This window comes from Antedon bifida, chromosome 3, assembly GCF_963402885.1.
Source record: "Antedon bifida chromosome 3, ecAntBifi1.1, whole genome shotgun sequence".
In the NCBI taxonomy this organism is placed as follows: domain Eukaryota; kingdom Metazoa; phylum Echinodermata; class Crinoidea; order Comatulida; family Antedonidae; genus Antedon; species Antedon bifida.
Window position 1 is genome coordinate 11,491,760 of NC_136228.1, and position 24,993 is coordinate 11,516,752.

Below are 24,993 nucleotides of genomic sequence, written 5' to 3' on the forward strand. Positions count from 1 at the left end.
CTTCGGGCTGCATGTTTTTTACTATATAAACCTGAATAAATAAAAAAATAAATAATAGTACGCACGAGATTTCTTGTTAGTATGGATATTATGTAGCAATTCGGTTTCCTGCTTAATGTAACACCCTTTGGAAATATTCAAATTCTTCAACAGCGTTTGTGCATATTTTTATATATGATTTATGTTTTTTGAAAACGTGTAGATATAATCGGTCTGTTAAGATTACAATTTACTATCGAAGGCAATGATTTTTATTCATAAACAGCGAAATATTTATAATTTCGTTGTCTGATTTTCTTATGTGGAATACTAAAAAGCTGAAGAATATGAACATCTATTTTGTATTGTAAAATGGTATCAAGAATGAAGATGTTATAAATGTTATTATCTATAATACTTGTTTAGTGTTTTTCCTTTCTTCGCTTTTTGTTTTCTGTTTTTATTTTATAATATAAGAATGTAGCTGTTATAGAAGTGTATTGTTATTCAATTTTAACCGTTTCTTAATTTTCTATTGAAGAATTTGAATCCCTTAGTTTTGTTTATGTCGCGGTCCCCATCATCATCGTCATAACAGTAGGAAGTATTAAGCGCCATTTACACTAGATACGATTTTTCTTTTGTAAACAATTTTATTGAGGATGATCCATCCAGCAATTTCTGATCATTAGGTACCCTCAGAGGTTCACACGACAAACATATACACAAGATGCTCTACATAAACAAAGTCTTTGGGAGTAGAGTTGTAAATTTGTCCTTAATCCTGACATGTGACGGGAACCCAGGACCCTTGGAGTGGTAGCCAAGCATCATAACCACCAAGCAAATAATGATAGCGATAACGAAATGATAACGACACGATATACATTGGGTTAGGCCTACGTGTTGTAGAATATAAACGTTTACATTAGAACCGTCTCCGACAACCGTGTACGGGAAAAAATCTGTCGTAAACACGTCATCATCATTTTCGTCATATTGTCTTTAAACATTATCTCTTTCATACTCGTCAACTGCAAATGTTTAATATGTAGGTTTTATAATATAAGCCTAAACGTCAAACTGTCGGTTTCAGTCGGCGCAGAACAATCGAAAAATTTGTAAAAATCCGATCGGACATTATGTATCAATTGTGTGTTTCAATGATTTTCAGTTCGTCTGTGTGTCCTGTGTTGGTGACGCCGGCCGAGTGGTTGCACTCATATGTCGGCCCATGGGCCTATCTCAAAATTAAAAGTAAAATGTATGTATAGAAGCTCATATAAACTCATTCCACAACCATTCTTCAGTTCTCAATACATCAATATTCAACTATCTGTGTTCGGATACAAATTCAAACAATACGCAAACAAAATCGTATAAGACAGTTCAAAAGTAATATTCTTTACATTTTTATTATTTTAATCTTCTGCATCTTATTCACAATGTATAATACAATTTATTTATAACAAAAAATAATACAATATCAAGACATATACAATAAAATTATTTGCAATTTTACAATAATGATTCGGTATCAAAATCGAATTTGTTTAAAAGTACTATTCATAATCCACCAGCCTCCTGCTCTGATAAAATTGAATTATCAACTCTTTTATTGTGGACTATTCTATGTTAAAATTAATTTATATTCTTATGGGCCTAACTTTTAGTTTTGCATAGATAAGAAAATATATATCCACTGTTTGTTCAGGTTTTTTTTTTTGAGTGAATGAAAACAAATTCGAAGTCGCGTGAAGAGTCAAAATGCGTATATAATTTATTTTATACTTAAATATTACAATGTTATTTAATTGGAATGTATCTCTGTTTAAAATTCGTTAAAATGTTCTTATGCTTTGATCATTTCTGCTGTGTTTATAACTGGAACATTAATAGTTGTGATAGCTGGGGGCCTAGATGTGATGACGGGTCGTTCCTGATCGGGGTGCTGGGTCTCAAAATGTCGTCTGAGGTCTACTTTTCGTTGGAAAGCTCTACCGCAGATTTTGCAGCCAAACGGCTTGTAACCTGTATGTTTGCGACTATGCGTGATCAAGTTGGATGACTGGCTGAATGCTTTTCCGCACACAAGACATGTATGTGGCTTCTCCCCTGTAAAATATAATTAAATAACATTATTAATCAACCATCAACGTCGCACGTTTTGTGCATATAATTTAAAATGCATGTAATATTTGCGTACGATGTCATTTATCAACGAATAATGTTTTGAAAACATTTTATCGGTTAAAAATGCCAATTAAGTGAAATTAGCTAGAGTTCAGCTTGGTGTTACAATCACAGTAATTACTGTCATTGCGCATGCTTATTAAAATTCGTTTTCAATCTGTCAATTGAACACAGCCTTTGATATAGTAATCGGATTCGAAGTTTAAGCCGATCATATTTATTAAATCACAACTAACGTTTACATATATACTGAATAATTCCAATTAAACAGATTGCTTGTGGGACAAATTTAAATACAATGAAAAATAATTGGGCAATACTGGTTGTAATCGTTGAAAGCGCTTATTAATTAAATTGCAAATGATAGCGTTGTTGCGCCCGACGCCTGCACGACACACAGATGGCAAATAGTTATTTTAGAATCTTAAATTTAACTTGTGTTACAAATTACACGAATTAAAAACTCGGAATGTGCTAATATTTTATAGAAATTAGCAAAACTTATTAAGTCAGCAAAGCAAAAAATATTGAATACACGTGCCCAGTGCATATTTTATATATTGTATTTATGCCTATGTGTTATTAGATAAACTAATTTTACAGTTTTATTAAAACGTTAACCGCATTTGCACAAAACATTTTGATCTATAAAATTGTTTAAACCAAATATTATACCAGTAAAATTAATCATTTTCGAGTCTATACAATGGAAAAATGAAGATTTTATTATTTTTATATGTTTTGTATCTGTATTAAAACGTTAACTATATTTTTACAACACATTTTTTGATCTATAAACTTGTTTAAACAGAATGTAATACCAGTAAAATTAATCATTTTACACAAAGGAAAATTACATCTATACCTAATAGGCATCGCGATATATAATAATTTGCTCTGTAATTCTAACGATTAAATTTTAAGATGGTAGTTTTACAAAATTGCATTATATAATTGATAAACAACGTACAATTCACTATATTCGTTCCATTTTAACTATCGCTAATTATTCAAATTCATTATTATTATATATAGAGCTATGCATGGTATGAAATTATTCGTTAGGGTAAAAGTTTGAAGTTAAACGTACCTGTATGTATATACGTGTGTTTCTTCATATCTGATTTCTGGTGGAATCGCTTTCCGCAATATTCACATGGATATGGTCTGGTATCCGAATGTATAAGCATATGTGTTGATAATGTTGATGATCTCTTAAAACTCTTTCCACATTCTTTACATTGGAATGTCCTATCTTGACTATGAACCGCTTTATGCTGGTTTAAGCTGACGGCATGTCCAAATGTCTTATTGCAAATCTCGCAAGCATACGGCCGCTTGCCGCTATGCGAACGTCGTACATGTACTTCAAGACCGTGCGGCGTGCTGAAAACTTTGGTACAGTCCAAACACCTGAAGGTACCTTGAGCAGCCCTGTGTGAAAGTGAACTAACTTCGTCTAAATCGGCGGAGTACCGTCGCTGCGGTGGAACTGTAAGAGCGATATCTCTGGGTAACATGGCCGTAGCGTACGGGGACGGAATGCTTAGTGATGAATGGCGGTACCAATTTAGTTCATCGGGAGAAACTGAATTTATAATCTCCTCAAGTTGAGCAAATCTTGCGCGGTATACATCAGTATAACTTAAAGTGCCATCCTTTAAGAGCTCCGACATTTCACGACTTATAACACCTTTAAAATAAAATGAAAAATATATATAATAATATAATATATATATATATATAATATTTTATCGTTTCAAATCATCACAATAAACTTAATTTTGTTTTAAATGTCGACAAAAAATTAGCATGCAAACATAAACCGTAATGTATTCATATCGTATAATATTGAACTAACGCATGCGTGTTAGAAGCGTGAGAATTTGAACAGTTGTGCTTATTGAAAGGGTTATAATTTATTCATAACTTCATCTTTTCATTGTTTTGATGTATTCTTACAGTCAATAAATTTTTAATTCAATTTAACAACGAAGTATTTACATCGGTTAATTTATTTGACAATGAATATTAGACGTACCGTTTGCGGGTGGAGAGGGGATGTTGTATGCTGTAATCTCACTTGGCCATCTCTGACCCGAGGATGGTGACGTTTGTCGCTCTGTCGTCTTTGCCGACAGTTGTGCTAGTTTAGTAGATATTGCTAGTGTTGGACTCAGTTGTTTCGACGGCACTGCTGGCTCCTCAAATGGTCTAAATGTCCCTCGTTCCCATGGCTCATAATCACGTGGTACATCTGTAAAATAAAAATAATTATTTAAATATAAGAATCATGTATGATTTGTTTTAAAACGGTTTTTTTTTTTGTAAATCAAAGAAAAACAATTTCTGCTAAGATGAGTACACGATCAAGCGTACTAAACGACGAGATGGGACGACACGCGACTTTATCGCGGCAGTAAGATCGAATGTAACAGGCGGGTATAATGGCTCAATAGGCCACCTGTATCACGCTTGGATGGGCCTCTATGAAGTCTTTATCTGCAAAATTTCGTTTAAATTATCTAAATATAGCTGTATAGTAATTTCATGAAAACTATATTAACGAATTTTAACGACGAAGACTTGTGTTTCATATAAACATATTGCAATATATATTAAAAGCTTATTATTGGAAATAGAAGCAAGCATGTAAATATTTATAACGAATTTCCAGATATTAAACTATAAATATGGAATATCGATGAGAAAATAACGAGTAGAATATGCCCTGCAATGATTTTAATATGCTGTGATTTTAGCCAGTAGACAGACAACATATTGAGCGGGTTATCGACTCTTTCCCAGCCTTTGTCAATAGTGTTAACACCTCCCCGTATTTTTCTAAACATTAACTATCCTATTCCTTGAAACCTATAATTATTTCCTTAGAGTTATTTAATGCGAAAAGGCATTTCAAAGCCGGTGCAACAATCACAGCACATTGTCTGAAGATGTGTGTTAATTTGTAGAGACATGTAAAATTGTTTCAAAATAGGACACAAAACAATAGGTGATCAGGTCGTCTTTTGATCAGTCAGACCTGGTCATACCCATCGTGTTATTGAATTGTATTGAATAGGTGCGGGTGCTAACACTATGTAAATCACGCATTTATGTTTAGGTTTTTCACACCCAAACAAAACCAGTGCACTAAACCCGACTTATATAATAATCACGGTAGAATAAAATGAAAGACAATTTGAAATTAACGGTTAAATATTATGTAATCTGAATAAATACTAAAAATTTAAAACACGTTCGTCTTTTCATTTCCCAGGCCCGCTTCTAAATGAAATTATTTTGCTTAAAATATCTATAGTTCAATATGTACCGCAGTACTAGTTAGTCCTATATTATATATACATAATATGCCTATCTTCCTATTTTTTCCTTCATATTTTATTTAAGACACGTTTTTGTTTTAGTAAAAGGATATTAAGATTATACATAAAATATAGTTGCAATAATACATTCATAGGCCTAACTCTGAATGTTAAATCTACTCTTTGCTAAATTTGAACAATATTGTTTTTTTTTGTATCGACAGCTGCCGGTATTCAGACAGATAACGAATCGCCGAAAATCAGTTTTCTAGATGTTAACAGCTGCATAGATATTTCTTTATCTGTATATATGACTGATAAGTTTGCGATTTGTTTTATTTCCAGGCCAGGCCTAAGATAGACTGTACAATCAACAGATTCTTATCGTGCACAGGCACGCGACATTGTAGGCTGAGCAATCATGTAAATATTCAATGTAATATCTCTATGCTTAAACATAATCCATTGAAGTTATTTACAATCTAAGCTGATTGTTTGCACAAATTAATATCTAGTTTAATTTTTATCTATTTTTGTTTTGTCATAAATAACTGAATATTCGTAGGATAAAGTAAAATACACCAAATATTTAGCATAGTATTTAAAAAATATATTTTCCAGTAATTCGTTTGATGTTCTTAAAATTTATTTAAAAACCTGTTTATTTAAGTATTTAAGTAAGGTGTTCTATTACAATATGTTATTTAACTGTTTGAATTGTATTACATGTTTAATCATTAATTTATATTTTAAATGTCCATCATATTTAAACCCGTATACGTAAACAATTACATTAAAAATAAAACAGAATGTTCAAATAGAATATTAAACATTATTTTTTTTTAAATAAAATTTTACATTCGAAAATTAATATAAAAACAATAAAATAAATATATATTTTTTTATATTGAACGTACCTTTTACTCTTGGAGCGACTGGTGTAAATGCACTTCCAATACGGCTCTGTATTTCTACATCTCTGTTACCGGCGTAAACAACCTTTTTGCTAGGCACTTTCTTTACAAGGAATGATCTAGGCATTTCTGCACAGTAAGATACTCGAAACACGAAATGATAATGATAATAACACAATTGTTTCAAAAATTAGGTTCTAGCTGTTCTAGTAAACTCCGAAGAGATTGTGTAGGCCAACTCTTAGATTTATCGTTTATATACATCAAAGATGAGATTATGCAAATGAGTATAAGTTTGATTTTCAAAAGAACACGAGCTTGAATGCTTTCAAAAAGCTAAGTTAATGTTTGCCTGCACTGTTTCTCTCCCCGCCCTCGTTTTCAAAGCAGATGTGAAGCGCGACTTTTTCTTTCAGCTTCGTCATCGATCGCAATGTACGCATGCTCAGTGTAAATCTTTTGACAGGTGGTTTCTAACGCGGCAGCCAATTAAAATGATTGTATCAACGAATTAACTCGTTATTGGACGGTTAAGTTAGATAAAGCCATCACAATGGGCGTGGCCATACATTGTGTCATACCTGCAGTATACATGTTTGTATTTTGTTACTAATTAAGCTACGTATACTTACTAATGATTCGATTCCAAAATGTAATACTTTATGAGTGTTTAAATTTATTTCCAGGTCTAACCGTTAACAATTTATTAAATAAATATATTGTAGATTTAAGTAATTGTAATACATAAATATATATTTAAAACGTATTGATTATAATATTTTTTAAATAAAATAATAAACACAATTTTGACACAGTTGGAGAATTTGAAGAATTATCTATTTCTATTATTCAATTCAATAATTTGTTCATATTGACATTTTATGCAAAAAAAATAAAACCATTTCAACTCCTTTATATATTTTTGAAGCATCATTGATTCAAGATTGAAGTGAATTAAATGAATACAATTTTACAGTATGTGTTATAAAACCAAATGTTTTGTATTCGTTGAATGTGGAAATATTTTAATTCGTTGGAAGTTTGTCTGTTCCATTTAACAAGGCGGAGTAGTCACATTTTAACTCATTAATAATTCATTGTTCACGATTCCAATATAAATAGGTATACAACCGTTTAATACTGTAATCTATCCTATAGTACATCCAAATCCATAATGTAGCACCACTTAGCCCACAACCAATACAGAATACATTACTTTAATAAGAGAATGTGAGTTATACACTCTGCTTCCACAATATTACCAACTTTGAAACCAATTTTCATGAAGTTGTTGCATGTTGACGCACCGATTCCATTGTCCTTGACGATGTAACCAGCCTATATAAATAATGCTATCATAACAGATAGCAATATGATCAGTTCCATATTTCTCGAAAACAGGCTAAATCAAACGTAATTCGTTCGTTACAGATGATTGGCTAATTGGGTTAATATTATTAGCAACGCAATGTGTTGTATACAATCCTAGTAGCAGTGTTAATCTAATATATCGCCTTAGTTTAACACATTACCGAATATATTAGAATTAAATCAGACTTTGAATCATAACACTGTCTACATGAAAATTACACAACTTAATTTAGAAGCGCCAGGCTAAATGTTGACAGAAATACCATGTGATGATGTGTTTTTGATTTATGAACAAGAAGAAATTAAAAATCCGTCCGAGTTTTCGCTTTAAATGCCAATTTACACACACGAGCGGTACGGTAACGATAAGCGGAAAACCGCGTACTTTGTCCCACACTACACTGTCTATCCTGAGCGAGTTTCCACTCAACCGCCCATCCGCTTCGCGTTTTGTGTCATAAAGACATAACACATAGATTCTATATTTTTGTTTCCCGCTTACCGTAAACGCTCGTCTGTGTAAATTGGCCTTTATGTGGTGAACAGATTGTCTGTGACGTGTATATATTTTAAAAGCTTTTCCGAAATCTTCTTCAACATCGTCGCTATTGTTATTGGTAGTGTTATATTATGATGGAGATAATAATGGAGGATTGTTGTATCCTTGAGATACTTAAGCCTTTGACCCCAAATTGATGTGCTATTATAAATTATTAATATTATAGGCCTAATTAAAATCCAGTGATTATAGGACACACTGTCCTGCAGAAATACCCTGGTGCAATTCCCGATAAGACGGACTCTCAGCACTCAGTTGGAGGCCTAAACTGTACCTGTGGGTGAGTGTAATTGGAAGGAACTGGTCACCCAACCACATGAAACTGAGGTTCAAATAGGCACCATATACAGCTTATTTACTTACGTTCAGAATGAATAGAGAATCTTTAAAAAATAAATAAATTACGATTGGCACAATAATTGTAACGCGGGCTACATGATAGGATACGAAATTATTCAAGATCCAACAGTGTATCATCAAAACACCAACAGCATCGCCATAAAATATAAAATGTGGTTTACATAAAAATATATATTTAACATAAGAAAAATGTGAATGTTTGATTCCTCGATTCCCAGTTCTGTATCTCCACACATTTCCAAAGTATCATAGAATTGTTGGTAATACAGCATCTCATTTACATCACATTGGGTGCTTGTATCATGTAAGGTTAAGGAATAGGTGACTACTAGATACCGGTACACATGTGATGTGTTGTATTACCAAATATTCCTATGATACAGTACCGAGAATCGGCTGTGATTTATAGGCCTAGGCCTATAGTGTTTTGTTTTCCTTTGCTTCAAATAAAAATAACAACATAAAACGGCTCCAATAGTTTGTCGTTCAAAAGTAGATATTCGATTAATTATTGAATACACATTTAACATTGACATACCCAACGACGTCGTCGAACCGTTCGAGTGCGTGTTTTATCTCAACTCAAAATCTAACGCAGCATACATATTTTATGTACAAAACAGTGACTCGCATTGCAGTACACTAACGAAATAACTGAGTTGAATTTCAACGATTGTTTCTGATTTAATATCAGGTTAGGGCCTTCATTATTATTACTATTTGGCTATGTTTTATCTGTTTATTCTCGTTTCGTATTTTTAATATAAAATAAAAGCGTATATTTTTTCAATAAATTACATAATGTAAGGAAAACAATGAAATTTAAACTAGGCCTGTGAAACCGAGAGCCGTGCGTATAATTTTACAGCGGTAGTGTTCACATTGCCGGACCGAGGATTTTGAAATAAGAGGTGGGTAGGGTCTAGGTTATTTATTTTCAACCTCAGTACTCTTCATTCGACCGTACAAGTGAGCATTATCAAGCTATTTTAATATTCAATTCTGTACCAGTATTTCCCTATTTAATTTCCTTATAATACGTTCTATATTGTGATTTAATTTGTTTATGAATTTATTGATTATAAATGATTATGTTTGCATCAGTTTGTCCGTGATATTCTTTATTTCAATTCTCTATTTTATTTTGTTTGACTCCAAGCCTAACAGCAACCCTGGCCTAAACTAGCAACAGAACAAATAGCTCCCAGGCCTATTCAGCAACCCTGGCCTAAACTAGCAACAGAACAAACGGCTCCCTGGCCTAATAACAGCTCCCCATCAACATATTTTCTACAGCAGAATTCTGCTTGCATTGTGCAGCAAATTAACTTGAGAAAAATAACCAAAAAGCATAAAAAATTATTTCATGTATTTAATATTTCATAACAACCCGTCAATCTTTCAGCGATAACAAAAAAAAGTGATTCTTTTTTATGATTTTTAATGGAATCCTGACCCGTTCTCTCTGCGTTCCTTTGTTTCGTAGTTTTATGTACCTGTACGTTACATAAAAATAAATGTGTTCATACGACAGATAGGTCTAGTAAAATCAATAAAAATTTTTATAAATTCACACTAAGGCTGGTAGACGTTTTCATAATCTTTGTGTAAGATTAAACGTACGACTTATAGTTATTGTTCTGTTTTAAAACTACTCGTATTTGTATTGTTATCCCTGTGTTATGTGTTCATATTATTATTTGATTGGAAGTTGCAAATGACATAAAGCTTATAAGGCTATTACGAGTTATACATATTACGTTTCCTTTTCAATTTAATTTTCATTAGGAAACTTATTTCTAGAATTGGTTTTAATAAAAATAAAACTCAAAAACGCTTCACGAATAAAAGACTTGGTAATACGTACCTCGTGTTAATAATAAACTTATCAAAATGTGTACAATTTTGACATTGAATTCGGTCAATTGGTTTGATTTTCAATGGATTTTGATAATTTTCTTAAATTTGTCTGGTATAAAGTTATATTTTAATATCTTGATATTAGTGTGCAATAAACGCGCGAACAAAACACCAATTGTTTCTCTGTAATGATTTTAAATCACTGTACAAAGGATTTAGTCATTGTATTTTGTCATGAGACATTTGTATATATTTGTTAGAATTATGTTTTTAAAATTGAGTCATGAATAACAAAACTTCAGTTTCGGCTGTAATTTCTATTTTTGTTTTATATTATTTTATCATAACCAACAGCAAGGAAAGTTGCCACTTAAAGGTATGAAACAATACTCTCAATCTTCCCATAGCGATGCTATATATTATGTTGTCATAGAACAAGCCTGACAAACTCCATTAGGCCCTATGTCTTTTTACATGTAATAAGGTTGTTCCACACGTTTCTCGGTATCAAGATTTCCCCAGTTTCATGGGAAATTCGTCATACAGCATCACATGTGTTTCACATGCACCTAGTATCAAAGATAATAACTCTTAAACAATACATGGCACCAGATGTGATACACAAAAGATGCTGTATTCTGAATATTGCTATGATACTGGGCAAATAGTGTTATGTGGAGATCTGTTCGCGATGTTCAATAACCTCCATTCTATACAATCTGAGGAGAAGACGTAGTTTATAAAAAATGAATTGAAGACGGTGATTGTATGTGAATAAACAAAACATGTTAGGTTGTTCGCGTTTTCCAATAAATCGCATCAAACACGAAATACACATTATACCCATCAATTTTGTTTAATTAGGGCGATAATTTTTTGGAACAGCGCGTTTTACCAAACAACTCCTCCTTCAGAAACGCATTTTCCACGCGCTAATGCTTTAGCATCGCTTCACGAACAGGAAGTTAATGGAAACATGTTGTGCCTAAAGACATTTTGATGTTTTGAATCTGGAATAGATAGTTTGAGGTACACGTAAAACAAATTGCAACGGTTTAATGACTGAATATGCGTTCAGTTTGAAGGAAATTATAGCATGTAATAACGCCACAGGTTACAAAATCAGATGCAGACTTTTAAAGGGTCACACGATTACTGTATTGCGTTCGTTTTCATAATCGATTTATGTAGTGCTGATAATAATACGTTAATATCCTTTGTTTTCTGTTATTATTAAATGTTAGCGTACTCGTGTTAGCTATTTTAAATTATTTATCAACATTAAACATTATTGTTTACTATAGTAAGTATCTGTGAAATGACGACGTTTATAACGCATATTTTTCACTTTAGCTTGGTTCCCACTAAAGCTTGGTTCCCACTAGAACGTAACGCAAGGACGTAGACGCAACGTAAAGCTTGGTTCCCACTAGGACGTAACGCAAGGACGTAGACGCAACGTAAAGCTTGGTTCCCACTAGAACGTAACGCAAGGACGTAGACGCAACGTAAAGCTTGGTTCCCACTAGGACGTAACGCAAGGACGTAGACGCAACGTAAAGCTTGGTTCCCACTAGAACGTAACGCAAGGACGTAGACGCAACGTAAAGCTTGGTTCCCACTAGGACGTAACGCAAGGACGTAGACGCAACGTAAAGCTTGGTTCCCACTAGGACGTAACGCAAGGACGTAGACGCAACGTAAAGCTTGGTTCCCACTAGAACGTAACGCAAGGACGTAGACGCAACGTAAAGCTTGGTTCCCACTAGGACGCAACTCACGGACGTAGACGCAACGTAAAGCTTGGTTCCCACTAGAACGTAACGCAAGGACGTAGACGCAACGTAAGCGTTTTAACCAATGACAAGCGAAGTTATAGACAGTTAGCAATCACAAGCGAATAAGCCATCGCTTGTGATTGGTCAATTCACTTGCGTTGCGTTACGTCCTTGCGTTGCGTCGCTAGTGGGAACCACGCTTTAGTGAGTTGACCAATCACAAGCGATCACACGCTTGCGTTGCGTTTACGTCATTGCGTTGCGTCCTAGTGGGAACCAAGCTTAAACTAGACGCAACGCAAGCGAGTTGACCAATGACAAGCGACAGTTCGAATACTGTAATCCACCGTCTTCAATTCAACTCTCTCCATCAATATTTTTCTACCTATCATATCCAATGCAGTATACCACTTTCACAATGATGTCCAAACCACTAATGTCTGATAGTTTTCATATCAAAAACTCTAAACGGTGAAGGAATGAAAATCTATATAACCTTTATATTCTTTTTGTTTTTTCATATAGTGAGACATTATTTAGGGTTTGGTTAAGTTAATACTTAGGAGTTTGTTTTTATGGTATGTGCCTGTTACCGTCAGCAGACAGGATACTGCAGGATGTTTATTGTCGCTAGACATGGTACTGTATGATAATCCGCTAGTTATGTTGCAGTAAATCTATATAACCATTATATTCTTTTACTTTGTTCATTCAATCGGCTAGCTATGTTGCAGTTGAATTTTATTTTATATTAATAATAAATTACAAATGTGTTTTTTTTATTAGTTATACATGACTGAGACAAAAATGAGGACGGTCGTAGTATTCTTCATTCGTGGTACTTTTGTGGGTATATTTTTTTATTGGCCAATACTATGTTCGTACTTTGTTAAACAATAAAAAGTTGTTTAATTCGAATTTGTATAAGACAAGCATTGTTACATTAAAGGTTCACGTCCTTGTTGTAAACGACGCCTACCCTCAAAAACATGCAAAGCGCATACAGAACAAGCCTGGTGTCTATTTTTAACATACATAAGCGATGTAAATGCATCGTGCTGTCTGCGTTGAAATACGATAATATCATGTTTTTATTTTTATTATCTAAATTATATATTTTATGTGGTTTAATGTTAATGTGATAGTCCCTTATACCATGATAAAATAAGAACTATGGTCAAATATGGTTAAGCGTCATACTGACTGCAAACTATTATATTACTTTCATTTTACAGTTAGAAGTTGTTTGTTGCCCTCCATGCTGTGCCCATGTTTATTGCCCTCCACCCGCCACTCGGGTGAAAAAAGTGTGTCCAAAGCTTAGTGGAAGTTATATTTATTTTAATTTAATTTTTATTTTTACATGTTTATGTCTCGTCTTGATGTATTTTTGTGATGGTCCCTAATGATCAGCTTCGACTGGATGTACCACCCTCGTAAAATATTGTTGAAATAAAATAATAATAAATAAATAAAAATCGCTCATTAGACAGGAAGATGTCCCAGGAGCGGGTCGTGCCCTTAGGAGGGAGTTCTACTGTATCTGAAATATATACAATTAAATGTTATCATTATCATTATTTTACATTATATATTATTTATTTATGTTATATAACATTGTATTACGTTTAATAGATAGATTGAGATCCTATTGAGGGTCCTACTCGTCGTTCAAACGTATTCTTTTCATTGCGAGCCAATCACTCCGAAAGAAATGTCTTAATTAAGAAAAAAATGCATTGATGGGTGATACTTTGTTTATTTGATACATAATGCTAATACACTGCATGTACGGCTTCAACTGTTTTAATCATTTTAACCTTGTTGAGCATACGACGTTATAAAATTATGTACAGTACTTATGATTGACCTGGCAATAAAATTGTTTCAATTTATTATCTAAATATGTTAACAAACTTAATACGTATACTCAAATGTTTTTTTTCATTCTTATTCATATTTGCAACATACGTCAAAACAACGTTTAGTGTTGTTTCTAATTAAGTAAAAAGCGTAGGCCTATCTGACATTAGGAATTTCTTATTAAAATTATGATTTTTTACGCGTGTGCGCTTGTGCTTATTTCAACACATTTTATACTTTTGGTTTTAGAAACAAGAAACGGGCCAATAGAATGTCCTATATTTTATTTTAAAATCGGCCCGTATAACTAAGATTTTAAAACCCGCACAGCATCCGTTATAAAACCATACAAAGCAACATTGTTAGATCAGGGAAGAGTGAAATTACTCTTCTCTGGTTAGATATTTTAAAATATACCATTGTATAGAATTCAAAATACTGCCTTTGTGAGATTTTTTTTATTCACAAACTATTCGCCATCGACACCATCTTCATCTTCTTTATTTTCTTCAGCGTAAGTAAATATATTGATATTGTTTTAAGGGGTTAACTACTTGTTATTTAGACATTTTGCAAAATTATTTGTTGAAATTGTTTCAGTTGGTCAAATCTTTATTTTTGTATTTTTTTCATATTCGTTCTCTAGGCCTATAGTTATTCTTTTTCATACACTTTTTAACTTTTTTGGGAATTATTGTTATTTTATGTAAATGTTTTGAAATGAAATAATTTTTTGTTAATGTGTGCAAACAAAACAACTAAAAAAAATTAAAACTTCGAATTTTATCTACGTTGTTTTAAGGGGTTAACTACATATTTTTGAAAATTAACCTATATGTGTTGAAATTGTTGAAGTTGGTCAATTCCTTTTTGTAATTTTAGGTCGTAATTAATTTTTTTCTCTATTTTTTCTGTTTTATGATTGACCAACTAGAAAGCTTATTTTTATGTTATTCTTTATACAAATAAAATAATAGGCTTATTGTACTTTAAGTTGATTCAAATAATATGGACGAATTCTACGCGAATACAATTTGTACTGACACTATTTATTTATGTTCCCAACTTAACCGACAGTGAACTCAAGGTTCACTACTTACAGGAGGGAACAATCATACCAGTCCTAACTTATTTCAATAATCATACTAATCATGGTACTAATAATAACGCAATTCTTCCGTTTTCTTCTCTGCCGTTCCTTTACAATATATTTTACAATAATTACAGATACTTGGCTACAGCCTGTTGATGTGTAAAACTATAATTCAAATCTAAATTTGATTATGCACTCGTTTTATTGAATCAGATCATTAAGTGTATAGATATTATTAGATTATTCTACTAATTAACTAAATGATTCCTTGTAATTATATTGAGTGCCTCTTAATATGATATATGATCACCAATTACGGTCATCAATGTTAACAATACAGCAATGAGTGATCCTTGAAATTAAATCATTGCGACTCTTTTATAATGCTTATATTGTACACAATTAAGTCGGCTTGTGCTGATTAGGTCACGATAGTGTTCTGGTGTCTTCTACTGACAGTTTTAATTCGTTTTTATTAATCTTGATACATTGATTTATCATCGCCTTTTCAAAAATTCCAATCAAATTATATTAGGTTATCTTCTCAGTTATTTTCACTCTTTCCTGGTTATATATTATATATCCATGGTTATTGTAATTTCAATAATGAAATCACATTAATTCCTTCTAATCAATTTATATATAGATATTGATTAAACAAAAGGGAATCTTATAATTTGTTGACAGAGTTTCGATACAAATTTTAAAGTGATAAAATAAATAAACTACCTATTATAATAATCGGCTTGTATTTTATATCAAAATGTAAGATAATACACATTTTTAGGCTATAGATTGTCATCATTAAGATCCTGGCAAGTTTTTAAAATAATTTGAAAAATTATAAATTAGTATCATGATTAGTATGATCATAAAAAAAATCTTAAATCTTTTCAAACATGCTGAGGCTGTCGTAATAATGTACATTAGATTAAAACAAATTAGTATTTAAATAAATGGATTGCTTATTTATATATATGTTTCGATCTTATTAGATATCTATATAAATATATTATATTTGTTCATTATTATGAATGAATAATGTTTTAGGCCTATATTTTAATTTAGAATTAGTTTCAGTGGAGACCATGAGACACCCATTGCTACTAACCGCATCATTGTTTCTCCTCCTTTTTTGTAGTTTTTTTTTTTTAATCTTTGGCGTTATAGGCTATAACCAAAATTCTATATGAAATGCATCGTTAAAGAGAACAATGCATTATATGGTTTTCTGTATTATGTGTATTGTACAGTAATGCAGTAGGAATTTTCGCATGAGGGCAGTGTTTGTATGAAGTAACTGTCGGCTGGGTCATTCTTTTTAAATTAGTGTTTCGCAGCCAACTGAATGTTTTTTAATGTCAATATTTTTTTCAGAAAGTAAACTATGTTCTATGTAAAAATATAATTATTACAGCAATGAAAGCTGAATTGCAGAATCTTATTTAAAAATAATTTAAAAAAAATAACACACACAAGAGAACTATAAAAAAAAAATCAGTATTAAAATATAAACATATTTCGGACAGTTACAAAAACAATTATTGATACATAAAATATCCTGACAATACAAACAAGTAACTGAAAGTAAAAATAGTGAAACAATAACATAGCTTTTTTGAACCAGAAGAAATCAATACATAATAATAGTATTCGGAAGTAGGAATGAATCTTGAATGATAAAGTAAAAGCTCTCATTTGGGACACCCATTAAAAGGACACTTTCCCTTGAAATGAATAAGGGGGAATATATAACACTACAATCAACCCTATATAAAAGGATACTTTTCTGTTTCTGAAGTGTTTCTATTGTATATTTTAGACTCCAATGGTTAATAGAATATGCATACTGTAGCCTATTACAATTCAATTCAGTCTCATCTTAAATCCTCACGACAGAAAGATTCCATCCTTTCTCTGATTTAACTTTTCCCGGATGAAATATGTAGGCCTACAATTAATGATGATGAAGAAAACGAACTTAAAAGCAATCAGGCGAAAATGAAATGATAAAACCAACAGTGGAAGACATTTATTATTTATTTTTAATTCATTAACGACGAACCATAGGGATATTGAATCATGCTTCCACGTTGGCCTATACCGGTAGTTAATTTAACATTCAGATACATGTATTCGAATGATAACGAACAGACTAATATAATATATTTAGAAATAGTCAAAAAAGACACTTATTACTTAAAGATATGTTGTGCTCCAAAAAGCATGAAAAATGAAAATTTATAAGTATATATATATAATGTTGAGTTGACCCGTTTTGCAGTTTTAATCAAATTATTCATTTCCGTAGGAAAAAAAACAAACAAAAAAAAATATTTAAAAAAACTAATATACGGTTAGGACCTAAATGTAACCAAAATCCCATTGTCTGACAATTGGACTATTTTCTTTCTTTAAATACTGATTTTTTCAGGTGAAAATTGTTTTCAAATTCAGTTTTTAGTCCATGTAAATAACTATTATCTTACATATTAAAATTTCATGTAAAATAATAATTTTTTTAGGGGAACAATTTATCTTTAAGATATCCAATTTAAGCAAAATAAAATTGATGAATTATTATATAATATTGTTTATTATTATTTTGATATACATGTTTAGAATTAGTTTTGAACGTTTGTGTGTTTATATAACCGTCGTCATCACGTCATCGTGATGAATCTTAACTACTGTCATATTGCAGGACTTAATTCAAGTGGTATTACATTATTATTACGTTTAAAACAAATCAAAGTACCTTCTTTTTTAGGGCGTTCTACTAATTTACAGAAGAAGTGAGAACGCACTTAACAAACAATTGAACTTAACCAAATAAGGCATTCTGACGCGTGGATACGCGAGGAATACACGCGACAAACAAAGCGGCAAACGTGGCTGATATGTACTATTGTGAGCATAGTCAATGAAGCAAATTCGATCTTGTTTGACAATAGCCAGGGTTCTGTAATTGTCACGCCTGTGTGTTTTACACAAACAGTTACAAACACAGAGTCTTACGACTCGCGTGCCTTATTCTTTTGAATTCCAAAAATACGCCCCATTGTAACTAATTAGAGGTAAAACATCTATGTCAAATAATTGATTTCAAATGCAAATAATATTGATTTATTTATGGTTGCTGGATATACTAAGACGGTACAGTGAGCCAAAACAAGAGGCTAACGAATAAGTCAATCTTTAAGAGTGGCGAAGAAAGGCGTCCCGCAGGTGCGGACTGTTATTTATAAATTACCAGTGTATAGTATTTTGCAAAAAAAGAGAAACTAAATTTGCGGGCAAAGAAAACGAAAAGACTAGTTACTTTTCTTTGTTTTGTTTAAGTGATGTGCTTTTAATATTCTTTTGGATTGAAAGCTTCTAAATAAAGTTCTACAAATGTAACCGTATTTAACTTGGTATTCGTAGATTACATTGAATAAAATACAGTATATTGCTAAATAAGCACAAACAAGCCGAACTAGACTTAAATTTTCTACACATTATTATTAGGTAAAATGTTCGTTTAGGCTGATGGTGATATTATTAAAGAAACATCGTGTAAAATAAGAAAAAGATTAAGAAACAGATATATTAAGCAAATCATCTGCAGATGGTATTTATTTGTTTCTAAATAATAACTAATCAAACAAATAGAAATTTCTCTTAAAATCGATATCTATAAGTAATATGTTACATGATCATTACGCTGCTGTAGATTATTGTAAACAATCTTTTCCGAGTTTCTTTTGTAATAGTTGCAGGCTGCACGCGAATAGAATTGGCGATCGCCCGCTTCCATGTTTGCACTGACCGTAGGCTAGAAATTTAACCCACTTAAGTTCACTCGCTTTTACGATTATCAGTTTTACTAAGTTCTTCAGATTTGTTTCGGAAATTCTGCAATTGGACACTCAGCAATATTCTTGATCAAATGGTGATAGTCTAAACCCTTGTATTATGTTACATTTGGTTGTATTTTAGTAGACTGGTGGGAATTAATAAGCCTGCTGCAACTTTAACTTTTCGTAAGATATTCCTTCTGAATGAGTTGAAAGCGCGTTGCGTCAGTATAAATCTACTATAAATAGAATCGGACTTAGAATCAGGTTAAATTTAATTGTCTTGTTTCAATTATTCCACAGTAAGTATATAAGATAAATAATAATATGATCGGTGGTATAGCAAATTTAAATTCATTGTAATTTACATGAAAAATAAACACAATATTCCTTTAATCATTCTTTTTTTTCAGAAAGACAATAAAAGTTGTCCAATATGTTTTAAAGACAATTATAAATGCATTTCATACGTTAGATTTCATAACATCTATATTAAAACATGATTTTGATATAATACATAAATGATTGTAAGTATAATCATGAACATGAATATTTCAAATTGAATTTTACTCATGAATCTTATTGTGTTTAGTTTGTTTTTCTTTTATTTCTATTTCTATAGAAATTAATTTCACTGGGAATTGTTGTTGTAAAGCTTGCAAGCAGTTGTTGACAATAGAAAGTAAATCTTTAAAAAGCGATATGTGCATGAAAAACTATTTCTTTTATCTTCTATAAACCAAAATGTAATACAATTTGAATAGTTTTGAATGATGGCGACAGGACAGTGTATATTTTCTTGATTACATCCGATCAGAGTTGTGGCACAGGCCTACTTCTACGATAATGATTAAAAGCAATGATTGATTTAAAGGAAAATGAATAAAGCGGCAACGATGTGTGTAGATTTTACACACATTTTGAGAAACAATAAAATAGAGAAGTAAACTACAATTAATTGAGCTCGGATTATAATACGGGTTATTTTTGGCATATACCCTCGTGATTGTCTGTGTGCCTGCTGAATTTCCATTTTCGTGGGCAAGAAGAGCACTGCGTCGCCATTATAACCCTCATAATTCTCATATGTACTTAACATCATAATCATAAAGAGTTTTGGTTTCAAGAGTTGGATATGCGAGGGATGGGAGATGTAGGGAAGAAGTGAACCCTTAGAATTCGTTACTGTATTTAGCAAACCGGGTGGACTTTCGACCGTTTCAATATCTACCTATTTCTAAGACAGGAAAGACCCTTACTACCAATCAACAAATGAAAACCACAACAGCCATAAGTCGCGTGCTCTCAGAAAAAAATGAACTTTCAAAAAGTAATGTACTTTAAACATTTTCTGTACATCAAAACAGTTCAAAAAGTACAGAAAAGCGATAAAACGCATAGTGATACCGGACCGACAGACAGACCGACAGACCGACCGACCGACATAGTGAACTATAGAGTCGCGTCCACGCGACTAAAAATAATTCTTATCAACATTTTTGTTGAATAGGCCTATGCCATTTTAATTTAACATAATAGTTAGGGCCTATCCACTTTGACCAAAAATTGGATCGAAAAAAAAATGTATTTAATGGTGCTAATGGGTTTGGTTGAATTAAACCATTTATTTTGTCATTTTATAAGTGAAAACATTATTTTTTTCGGTTTTTTTCTACAGAAATTATTAACTTTATTAAAACTACAAAATAACATATTCAAAGTCTGGTTTAATTAATCTTCATTTTTCATGTTTTTGGGGGACAATGCATCTTTAAAGAGAGCTCTGTGGTTTTTTTATTGTTTAATATATTAATATAAACCCTAACAACAACATTGTAACCCCACGTTTGTTGACATCGATGAAGAAGTCAAAATGCTACAATAGAAATTTCAAACACGTAGCTACACTTTAATCGATTGCAAAAAGATGACACTAATCAAACAACCAGCATGTACCAACAAATAAATAACCCAGAGAATGATAACCAGTTTAGTGTTAAAAAAAAGAAAACAAATTAAAAAGAATGATCTAACTGTAAACTCTTAATTATTGTTTGTATATGCAGAAAGAAACAATTTTCTGAAGCGAATGAATATTTTCGAAAAATTACTCTGGTTTTTTCCGCAATCGAATTCAAATCTATAAGTCATTAAATAATGATTTTATGTTACCGGTCTCATAACTAGAATTCAAAGACCACGCATTCCTCGTGTGAATCCGAGCTGTATCGCCGGCTGCAAATCGAGAATAAATTTAGCAATGACGGTTCGGAATAGTCATGTCTGCTGGCCGACACACGTCCGTCAGTCTAAGAAGCGTGAGCCAGTCGATATTTACTCCAATTGATTTAATTAATCATTATATTTCTACAATTGTGATTATCTGCTAAACTATGAAAATAACCGTGTTCCAATTCGTAAACAATGTTTTATATCAACGAACCAGTGTATTACTTTTAAAATACCTAAGATGCATTTATTTTCTAAATTGTATTTAAATACGGTACTAGAGTAGACAAATAAATAACGAGGAGAGCATAACCAATGTTAACATCAGTTTAAGAAACGTTCAACAGGTGAGCCCACAAATCAACTGGCCTAAATGTTTGTTTTATGTTTCTCCATAGTCAATAATTGACCACGGTTTCTCAAATCAGTAATAGTACTAATAAGACACAGCATAGTCAATAGAAAATATACTAAGAACACAGTAATAGAATCACAACTGTAGACTGAAATAGCAGTATTATTGTATAGAAGTTTGTGGTAGCCGCAGCAGCATCATCGGTATAGAAGTAGAAGAAGTAGTAGCAGTATTATCAGTAGAAGCAGGAGTAGTAGCATTATTACCGGTAGAAAGTAGCAGGAGTAGCAGTATCACCGGTATAAAAGCAGTAACAAAAGCATCAAGAGTAGTATCATGATCATCGCCGGTAAAAGTAGCAGGATCACCGGTATACAAGTAGCAGAAAAACCAGTACCACTGGTATAAATGTAGGAGGAGAAGCAGTACCACCAGTATAAAAGTAGTAAAAGCAGAAGTACCACCGGTATAAAAGTAGCAGAAGAAGCAGTACCACTGGTATAAATGTAGGAGGAGAAGCAGTACCACCAGTATAAAAGTAGTAAAAGCAGAAGTACCACCGGTATAAAAGTAGCAGAAGAAGCAGTAGCACTGGTATAAATGTAGGAGGAGAAGCAGTAGCAGAAGTACCACCGGTATAAAAGTAGCAGAAGCAGTACCACAGGTATACAAGTAGTAGGAGCAGAAGTACCACCGATATAAAAGTAGCAGAAGAAGCAGTAGCACTGGTATAAATGCAGGAGAAGAAGCAGTAGCACTAGTGTAAATGCAGGAGGAAAAGCAGTACCACCGGTATAAAAGTAGCAGGAGAAGCAGTACCACCGGTGTGGGCAGCAGTAAACCTGGTAGAAGTATAGTAACAGCAGTATCACCAGTAAAGTTACGGCAAATGTTCAAACGTAGCACACTACCATTAAATAATACCACCACCTTACATGGAAGATTGAAGTGGTCTAGAAAAGTGGATTAGAATGAAACGTGCAAATTCAATGAAATCTCTTTAATATTTCTTGATGTTGTTCGCTATTGTAAGTAAGTTTACTGTTAATATAGTTATTGATATTGACAGTTGGTTGCTTGACAACGATGTAAACATAAAATAAATATTCACATAAAAATCTTACAATTAATCCTAAAATTCATACCTGTCTCTGTCTCGTATATATGTTTTATATTTATTCATCCCTTTGTAATCACTGCTGTAAAATCATATTTACCAATCAAAGATATAGAAAATAGTTTCTTTGATGTTAGCTCAATGAAATATTAATCAAGCTATACATGTGGTCCAGAAACAAACACATATGAGTTTTATGTCTAAGAGATAAAAAGATGAGATTTAAATACAATGTGCGGATATAAAGCATGTTTACCTCCTGAACAGTGTTATAAATAAATCATGGCTTCTAATGAGTTTGTGTATATTTGCATAGGGAAACATGTGTGAAATTCTCACATAACGCATTAAATTCGACAAAGAATGCATACAGCAATAATAAACTAATAATGTTATTTTATATTAGTTAGTTAAAGATGTATTGAAAATGAAGATTAATAAAATCAGACCTTAAATAGACCATTTTGCAGTTTTAATTAAGTTTTTCACCTCTGTAAAACAAAAACAAAACAAGAAAAATAATTATTCTACTTATAAAAAGACAAAAGAAACTGTTAACCAAAAACCATTGTCTGACAGACAATTTAAGTATTTTTTGCTTTAAATTACATCTTTTTCAAGTAAATAATTTTTTAGATCCAGTTTTTGGTCAAAGTGAATAACTATTAGGTGACATTAAAATGGCATATTCAACAAACAATTTGAAAAAAAATTTTAGAGGACAATATATCTTTAACAAATATTTGTTATCAATATTATAATAATTATTGTTATAATTGTAGTTATCATCCTGGTGGTTGATTGGTGATATTATCAGTTATCGTATGCCTCGTTAAATCATCGTTGTCATCACTATAATCATAGCCATTGTTATGATAATCACCGCCAAAATCATCGTAATACTCAACATCATTCAAAATTATCAATAATTACGAATGGGATTATTATAAACTTAGGCTTTAATCAGAGAAGAGTGAAATTACATAATTTCACTCTTCCCTGCTTTAACTAACTCATAATTCGTATTTGTATTATTCTTTGATATTGTATTTTTATCTTTGTTCGAATGGAGAAAACCCCATGGGAAGTATAACTGCACTGAACAACGCAAAAAAATACAGTTGTGAGGAAGAGATTGATCAGAGCAAGGAAGGGTGAATTTCACTCTTTCCTGATCAAAGAAATAACAATTATTCTGGATACCCTCTATAAAAGTAATGGGAAGTTAAAATCAACGATTTGTAACCAACAAGTGTACAAATGCTTTCAACTCGGCATTCTGTACGAATGTGATTAGAAATCGCCAGGAGACGTCATTAAAATTATATCAATTGTATTGACCAACAATGCGGCAGTAGTCACTCTGTTTTTACAACTGCCGGTACGAAAATACAAATTAAATCTACTTATAACAACGCAGTTAAAAATAATTTGAAGCTGTTTTTGCGTAGATTAAATTAAGTTATGTTTAGTGTACAAGTTGCATTTATCTTAGCACTACTGGCCCAGAAATTATCTATTTTCTTTTATTTCAAGTTTATTTATAGAGGGTATCACTTCCAACTAAACAAAATAATGTCAGTTGTTATTCATAGGCCCTCTTCAATTCAAAATATCATTAGCAATATACTATGTGAAAAGAGTAAGAAATGGTTATTACTGCATGTAATTTATATTGTTTAAGCCAAATTTCTCTATGTTTAAAGCATGAAAACATACGTGGAGGTGGTTATTGATCAAAACAGGGACTATTACAAAAAAAAAGAGTGTTTAGAAGTTAACACATTCGTTTCTTTCTCTTCATCAGTATCACGCATCCAATACGTTGAGAAGTAATTATATAAATATTAATTAATTAATTGTTTGCTTGCTTAAGCTCAGGTTCCTCAGTTCCTATATTATATCAGTGCCTCCCTAATATTACTATAATAGTATTGATATTAAGGAGGTACTGATTAACTCATAGGAGTCTCTTAGTGTTTTGTATGTTTGTTGTAGTTGTTTTTAATAGAAGTGCTCAACATTACTATTGTTTGGCACAGAAGTTCCAGAGATCGACAATTCGAGAATAAAAAAATCCGTATTTCTGCGTATAAGTGGGTGACATCTTGTATTTAGGACAGTGTGTAGACCAGATATCAAAACCATTCCAAATTA

General features: G+C 32.0%; 1 protein-coding gene across 1 annotated transcript; it reads right to left on the minus strand.

The window, feature by feature from the left end:
• Window positions 1–1,375: 1,375 nt before the first annotated feature.
• Window positions 1,376–6,788, minus strand: LOC144837824 (uncharacterized). Its single transcript, XM_078693097.1, has 4 exons — window positions 6,416–6,788; window positions 4,214–4,429; window positions 3,263–3,865; window positions 1,376–2,094 (listed from the first exon to the last, which is right to left on the minus strand). The coding sequence occupies exons 1-4, from the start codon at window positions 6,537–6,539 to the stop codon at window positions 1,832–1,834; spliced, it is 1,206 nt and encodes a 401-aa protein (XP_078549223.1). The 5' UTR covers window positions 6,540–6,788; the 3' UTR covers window positions 1,376–1,831.
• Between the last annotated feature and the right edge of the window lie 18,205 nt (window positions 6,789–24,993).